Source organism: Clupea harengus, chromosome 13, assembly GCF_900700415.2.
Source record: "Clupea harengus chromosome 13, Ch_v2.0.2, whole genome shotgun sequence".
In the NCBI taxonomy this organism is placed as follows: domain Eukaryota; kingdom Metazoa; phylum Chordata; class Actinopteri; order Clupeiformes; family Clupeidae; genus Clupea; species Clupea harengus.
The window spans coordinates 20,179,292-20,186,907 of NC_045164.1; the positions used below are offsets into that span (position 1 = coordinate 20,179,292).

The 7,616-nt window shown below is 44.1% G+C and overlaps 2 protein-coding genes across 2 annotated transcripts; one reads left to right on the plus strand and one right to left on the minus strand.

The window, feature by feature from the left end:
- The first annotated feature begins 175 nt into the window (after positions 1-175).
- On the plus strand, positions 176-3,787 carry znf511 (zinc finger protein 511). The gene is made up of 6 exons (XM_012841274.3): positions 176-529; positions 996-1,069; positions 1,366-1,567; positions 2,559-2,683; positions 3,185-3,415; positions 3,542-3,787. The coding sequence occupies exons 1-6, from the start codon at positions 305-307 to the stop codon at positions 3,609-3,611; spliced, it is 927 nt and encodes a 308-aa protein (XP_012696728.2). The 5' UTR covers positions 176-304; the 3' UTR covers positions 3,612-3,787.
- Positions 3,788-5,680: 1,893 nt separating this feature from the next.
- Positions 5,681-7,145, minus strand: msx3 (muscle segment homeobox 3). The gene is made up of 2 exons (XM_012841277.3): positions 6,650-7,145; positions 5,681-6,220 (listed from the first exon to the last, which is right to left on the minus strand). The coding sequence occupies exons 1-2, from the start codon at positions 7,056-7,058 to the stop codon at positions 5,805-5,807; spliced, it is 825 nt and encodes a 274-aa protein (XP_012696731.1). The 5' UTR covers positions 7,059-7,145; the 3' UTR covers positions 5,681-5,804.
- Positions 7,146-7,616: the final 471 nt, after the last annotated feature.

Sequence of the window (7,616 nt, forward strand, 5' to 3'; positions counted from 1 at the left end):
ACCTAATTATTATGCTTCCAGAGACTTTTGTTGTATTCTTTTTAATTACTATACCACAGACACAAACTGGTTCTAAACTCCCATTCGCTACTGTAAGAACATTAACTTGGAGGACTTGCGGACCCTGAGTCGTTGACAAACAGACCTTCCCTTGACGTCCCACTGACGTTCCGGAAGAAGCATCATGTTCCTATGGTTCTATTTTGAAATCGTTTAGGCGGAGGCTTATAGCCACATGCTCAGCTACAAGCTTGAGGAATTTAAAGTTTATGTTATTTTTTTTTAAATAATAGTGCGTGATGATATGAGTGTAATAATGTTAGGTCTACATCCTAATCTGATCCAGTTGTTAGAATCTGACCCGGAGAAAACACACATTGACGCGGTCCCAGTGCTACAGCGTGACACCGAACCCAAACATCTCACAACCAAAGAAGTCAGATGTAGCGATCTCGTAACCGACAGCAAATCTCTGTTTACCTTTAGAGCCCAAAAAATTCGACTGAGTAAGGACCATGAACACTTTGAAGTAGGTTAAATTCCATTCCAAGAGCTAACTTTAGCTTCGTGTCAAGTTCGTGAGCAAGTGGCTAGATATTTTTCTTTCTCTCATAGCCTAATGTTCTAATTACACTTGATGGAGCTTTCTGGAAGGCCGTTAAGCGTTTGGCCAAATTGTATTTGATATCAGTGACGAGTTACACACACAGATAAGGTGTGATGTAAAGGCTCCTTACGACCTGAGGTCTCAGATGAAAGTATGGGTTACTAACTATGGTGGTGGTATCTATAAAGACTATAAGTATCTATAAATGATTTCCAGAAAACCTTCTAGCTCAGCATCGGATGACATCATGTTTGTCCTGTATGCACTCTAGTCTGATGATGTATGAGTTACAGTGTGGTGCGGGGAATTGGTCTGAAGGCACTCATGAGGACAGTAAGTGAGGAGGAAGATGATGACGATGATGGTGAATTATGATGTTTCTGGACAGGATGGGGATGTTCACCGCCACATGTACCTGCAGGATCTGGCTACCAGTGTGGCAGAGGATGCCCAGCCTGCAAAGTGAGACACACACACACTCACACGTTCATTGCATGCTGTTTTAGGAGGAAAGTATTCCTGTGATGGTGTATGGCAGAGATGTGTCTGGAAAGATGCAACTATAATACTCGTATTGTGTGTGTAACACTACAACTGCTATTCTGGGCCTACACACACACACACACACACACACACGTAAATTAGCTTAACTCTGCCTTTCAGACTTAACGACACTGACCCTACCACAAATAAGACCACCATGTGTTGTTATTACTAGGATATGCGTGTTGTGACCCCTCCTCCTGCCCCTCTCTCAGGGTGGGTGAGTTCCGTTGCCACATCTCGGGGTGCAGCCAGCTGTTTGACTGCCTTGAGGCGTACGAGCACCACTACAGCGCCCTGCACCGACACGTGTGCTCCACCTGCAGGCGCTCTCTCCCCTCTGCCCGCCTGCTGGACATCCACATCCTAGAGTGGCATGACTCGCTCTTCCAGATCATGGCACAAAAGCAGACCATGGTAAGCAAACAGTCACCATGGCAACCAGCAGCTGCTCCAAACGGGATGTGTTAAACCTCTCATTTCAGGTCTTTTACTTATTGTAAATATTATAAGTACGTTTTCTTGACAGTGATGAGAGAGATTGTTTGGGGTGTTTTATGTCACCAGTCATAATGTGTTTGGAATTATAACTGATGTGATGATGATTATAGTTTTAATGTTATAATCTATGTTTATGGAGTAAACATCACAATTATATCCATGAAAAAATCCTGGCAGATGCCTACTGCTCAACAGGTTTATTAAGTTTCTCTCGGAGTTGGACTCAAACCAGCTCCCAACCTGAATGTGAAACCGGATATCGCTTCAGGGAAATAAGATCAGATAACCACCTTACAGACAATGTAGGTGAAAGAGTGTGTTATACTAGTCACAAGTCTTCCCTGTGTGCAGGTGAAAGAGTGTGTTATACTAGTCTCAAGTCTTCCCGACACGCAGGTGAAAGAGTGTGTTATACTAGTCTCAAATCTTCCCGACACGCAGGTGAAAGAGTGTGTTATACTAGTCACAAGTCTTCCCGACACGCAGGTGAAAGAGTGTGTTATACTAGTCTCAAGTCTTCCCGACACGCAGGTGAAAGAGTGTGTTATACTAGTCACAAGTCTTCCCTACATGCAGGGAAGGTGCCAAATGCCACTGGCCAGAGCTGTGCCTTTTTCATAACCTCAAAACAAAACAAATGAAAACAACACCATCCCTTGCCCTTGATGCAGAATAGAAACACAACTGGAACCACAGCATTAGTATGGGCATTGTTCACGGCTGCTCTCGGTTCCCTGTTGGGTACCCGTCTAAAGTGTGGAGAGAAGGCTGCATAAGAAACCCATTATGTGGTGCCTCCCTGTCTAGTTGCTAACACTGCCATCTTGTGGTTTGTGCTGGTACTGTAGGGCTTGCGGGTGATGAGCTCTGTATTTGTGTGTGTGCCCCCCACCTCCCCCCTCTCCAGTATCAGTGCCTGGTTGAAGGATGTGACCTGAAGTTCAGCTCCAGGATGCAGAGGAAAGACCACCTGATCAAAACTCACAGCTACCCAGCAGACTTCAGATTTGACAAGACCAAGAAAAACAAAAGGTTCATATGTCTGTCTTAATGTCATTCTGTCTTTTCTAAATGTTTTTTTTCTTGAGAGACGCGGAAGGGAAGCTGCTGTTTAAAAGACTACCTCTTGCTTACTGCTATGGTGCTGTCGCATTAACAGACAAAAACATCAGTACTGAACTATTGTTTGGACTCCATCAGAAAATCTCGCTGAGGTGGCGCTCTTAACTTCAGCAGCAGTTTGGCCAGTCACAACTAACATGCACACAAGTGGATTATGGGTAATGTAGGCCTCGCAGGCTCGTTCTGTGGATGACCCTTTCAGTGGAGGCAGGTCAGAAGTGTGCAGTGCCTGTGTGGAGCACCTTTGGAAGCTGTGGTCAACCTCTAGGTCCCGCATAAGTGTGTGTGTGTGTGTGTGTGCGCGTGCGTGCGTGTGTTAATGTACTAAATGCATAGATGCAAATGTAGGGTGGTGTGAGTTTGACCTCAGTGGCTTCGCTGACTGGCCTCCTCCCCTCTTATCTGCCTCAGGGTTAAGGAGAAGGCTGCAGCGCGGCAGACAAACACGGGCATGGAAGTGTGTGAGGAGGAAGGTGATGAGCCTGCGTCGGCTGGAGGTACCCAGAGTGAGATGGGGGTATCGGCAGAGACCTGTGAGTCAATGGACTGCAGTCAGAACCCAGGTTCTGGTTCTGAGGGAGGTCGGACCGGGCCAGAGGAGGCCCTCACCACAACGTGTCAGAAACCACGCTACGCTTACAGGTGAGCATTTCCTGTTATACAGATATGAGTATTTGGGTTATTACAGACTTCCTGGATATGATGGAGCTTGTGTGTCTGTGTTTACAGAGTGCCACAATCAATATGCTTGTGTGTCTGTGTTTACAGAGTGCCACACTCAATATGCTTTGGCCAAGGCGCTGTCCGTGGGTTCAGAGGAGGGAGACGAAAAAAGTAAAAGCACTTGGGCTATATGACAACAATGCGGCATAACTTTGATGGAGTACAAGTACTAGAATTATAGGCCTACTTCTGAATCTGTTGCCACTTGGTTCCAGATAGCCTATGCACTGTTCATAAAGATGTATTTTCTTAGAATACTATTTACCCAATAAACTTGCTCAATGAAAACGACTTATTTGCAATTCCTTATTATATTTCTTTTAAATATGAATTGTTTTGACATCTTCCCGAACTGGTCATATCTACGTTGCTTTTATGTGGACAGGAACTTGCCGTTCATATTTTCTCCAGATGATGGCGCCAACAGGCTGCTTATTTCAAAGCAAAGTGAACACAGCATGGGGTCACGAAGTAACCCTCACTTTGAGATGTTTCACAACTATCTTATGTGGACATGTCATCCTCCACAGAAAATCGACAGAGGCAATTTGGTCCAAGTTTTATCTAATGTCAATAGATACATCTTTATAGTACATGTACACATAGCTGGTATTAACACTGGGGTACAAAGTCAGCTTGCGCAACAGTAAATACGACTGCTTACTTGAAATTGTTGTTTTGAGACCAACATTTTACAGTAAACGCCCATACATTATCCTTTAGTGCTATGTTTGTTTTTAACAGTTGAGCATTGAGACACATACGCGCAAAGCGATAGATGTGCAGTTTGTGTAGGCCTAGCGTTGGAACCCATTGAAACGCGACATTATCAAAGTAGAGTGAATAAGAAAAATACCGACAGAAATGACACTTGTTGCTGTGCCCAAGTGGTAAACCATACGAACCAAGCAAGCAGTGACTGTGCAGGTGTGTGTGTGTGTGTGTGTGTGTGTGTGTATGTGTGTGTGTTACTGAAAGAGACTTTTTTCACAGAAGATGAAAACACATTTCGAAAACACAACACAAATTGGGATGGCCTTGTTGAACACAACAAACATCTTACCGTTTTAAAAGTTTATTTGTTTTGTACAAAATGCATTGTAGGCTATCTAATTTATCTGTACAAATATTATATATACATGGATGTACACAATATGTATGTAAACACATCATATAAATATCAGCCTTTGTTTTTATTATTTTAAAAAGTGGTTTCGAAAAATATCTGAAATTACGTTTGTATTTTAAAATAATATCAACCTATCGGTTATTCATCCAGACTACCAAACTAGAATAACTTTAAAATGGATACAAGCGTGTAAGAGTACCTCCGTAAGAGCTTCCAACGGCCTTTAAATCCGTCCTATTAACAATATACAAAATCCCTTATAAAGAATCAAATTCATCTTCTTAAATTCAAGATCTGCGGCAGCAAATCATACACATATTACGTTAAGAGCACATTCTGTAGATATGTAATGGATTCGAGGCCCAGGCCATTTCGCAACAGTTTACGCTTCTTTGAGGGAAGTTTAAAAAAGAAGAAACCTAATTTCTTTACAATGTTGAGGTATTTCACCTGATAATCGCCACTTATATTTTCTAAATTTATCTTTGTACCAAGCTGATAAATATTTGGTCCTCTACAATAACTGAATCGTACAAATGTTCATTTAAACAAGTCGTTATGGGCCTCAATTTGAACCATATAGCACCCGACCCCTACGGTCGTCTCCTTCACGACCAATTTAAGTTCAAACACTAACTTCGCATACTTTTACTAGTAACTTGAAAGTGTCACATTTTCTGCTAACTCTGAAATGCGTTTACAAGCGCCCTTTCGGTGGCCGCTGTAATAGGTCGCTCCTACAGACCATTCTGTCAACACATTTTATGACAACAGCTACTTGCACCAAATTAAACTCTAATTTGCTTAATGTGTCAAAACCTTAAATTATTGTGTCGGTTCAAATTGTAGACGGGGTTTCTGCGAAATTTACATTTAAGAATTTATATAATGTTGACTACCAAAATCTACCATTAAAAGGCCTACCAAAGGCTACATTGCACAGTCTCTTTTGAGATTAACTTGCTTCAATCCTGCAATTTACGGAATGTTATATGCGGTGATACAAGCCATTTACCGGCCAAAAATAATGTGCTCTCATTTTCAAAACATTAAGGCAGGATTGTAACATGTAGCAGACCCGGGAGAGCATGCTTTTACCGTCCGTATAGACGGACAAGACACAACAGTACACAGAATGGCTATCCCACAACTCACAGCGAACCGGACAGCTTTCCCTATTTAAGACAAATAGTACATTCCATATGTGACGGGTGCACTGAAGAGTCCCGGTACAGGCAGCGATGGTCTGTGAAAGGAATTCGAATGTCCGTAGAGGGCTGGCGAGCCTATGTGCGTCCCGAGCGGGAATGGAAAGGCGAACGCAGGTAAGAGCGGTTTGGTTGCCAGTTTTAGTTTTTCCAACTCGGCCTCCTGGAGTCTTTTGGCTTTCGCCCTTCTGTTTTGGAACCATATTTTCACCTGAGTCTCGGTGAGGTTGAGGGAGTTGGAGAACTCGGCTCTCTCTGCGATGGAGAGGTACTGTTTTTGACGAAACTTTCTCTCCAAAGCCAGCAGCTGGGACGTGGTGAAGGGAGTGCGCGGTTTTCTGTTATTCTTGTGTTTTCTAAGGGGGCAGGGGGGAGGGCTGGAGTGGCCTAAAAATGCAGAAAAAAATACAGAAATTAAAACACAAATAAATAGTACACAAACGACAACTGCATTATTCGTGTAAGGAAAGCCATTCGTGAGTTATTTTCACTCAGCAAGGTTAACATTGTCTAAATTACAAGCTTTTAACGCCAAACTTAAATGAGACTTTCAGGTCAGTTAAACAGCTGTTCAGAATGCAAACGATGTCACGTAGGGCCAAAGGGTGAGTGCGAGATGTTCATAATTGGCAGGTAGACAGAAAGTCTCCGCGACTCAAACCGAGCTCAGTTAACATTTTAGCCGGAGGCGAGCAGGGGCTGTCATCGAGCGGACAAACGCAGACATTACAGTTCCATCGCTTCATGGAGCATGGGAATTACCTTGACTAACAAAATAAGGAAAAATTACACTAGCCAAAGAAGGGGATAACTTACGTGGAGGAGTAGTGTAGGACGGCGTCTGAAACCAACCGCTTTGCCCCTTTTCCGCGAGATCCTCTATCTCGCTTTTCTTGCTGTCCGAAAGGTTAGTAACGCTCTCCGAGTGGAAGCCCTTGTCGCCGTAAAGTGCCATGGGAGACAGTCGAAGACGATCCTCTGGGACAGGTTTGGGCAGAACTATGCCCGCTTCAGTCGAGGAGTATGAATTCCGGCTTGTCCCTCTGTCTGAAATCAAAGATTCCACACTGAAGGGGAGGCTGAACGCCTTGGTCTTACATCCCGAGAGAGAGCCTTTCTCGCGCGTCTGAGTTGCCTCTTTCTCCGTGTCCTCCCTCTCCTGTAGTTTGGCTTCGTGAGACTGTGACCCCGGCGCAGGATTCATTATGCCAGACAGGGGTGCCATACAAGACTGTAGTGATATAGCCGAGGTCCACTGGCGTGCTTGCTTCTCTGGCGGTGTCGTGGATGAGAGCGTCTGTGTGACGCCAGCGTAAGTCCCGCATGTCAATGGGATTCCCAGCTATAATACTTTGAGAACTCCACTTTCATCTCACCGCCTACCAATCAGGGAGGCAGCTTGACCACATGACTGTTCCCACGCTCGCTTTGATTGGCCGGACCGGTTTTTTGAGACCTGTCAAGAGTGATTTTGAAAGAAATGTGTATGGTTAGTCATAGATGTCTTGCCGAGGTGGTTTATTGATTGCTTAGGGGCTCCAGTCTCCGAGGCTAAGAGCCATTTGAGAAGTTTTGTTGCAATTAAGAAAAAGGGCTGTCTATGCGGGGGCCCGCGCCACTCATTAGCGTTTGAACCCTTATTGAAACCATACAGGGCAGCCCCCCGTTTGGGCCAGTCAGGGTAAATGCCTCACTCAGATGTGTTTAGAGTCGGTCCTGAACGGGGTAAATAGAAACAACAGCATCCACTCCTTAGCAAAACGAGTTTGTATAATTTGAAAAT

Excerpts from the sequence above, each read along its gene's own strand:
- znf511 (XM_012841274.3), top strand. The coding sequence starts at position 305 with ATGAGTGTAATAATGTTAGGTCTACATCCTAATCTGATCCAGTTGTTA. Across the intron at positions 1,070-1,365 it reads GAGGATGCCCAGCCTGCAAA|GGTGGGTGAGTTCCGTTGCC; the intron begins GTGAGACACACA and ends CCCCTCTCTCAG. Across the intron at positions 2,684-3,184 it reads AAGACCAAGAAAAACAAAAG|GGTTAAGGAGAAGGCTGCAG; the intron begins GTTCATATGTCT and ends TATCTGCCTCAG.
- msx3 (XM_012841277.3), bottom strand. The coding sequence starts at position 7,058 with ATGGCACCCCTGTCTGGCATAATGAATCCTGCGCCGGGGTCACAGTCT. Across the intron at positions 6,221-6,649 it reads GTCCTACACTACTCCTCCAC|GCCACTCCAGCCCTCCCCCC; the intron begins GTAAGTTATCCC and ends CTGCATTTTTAG.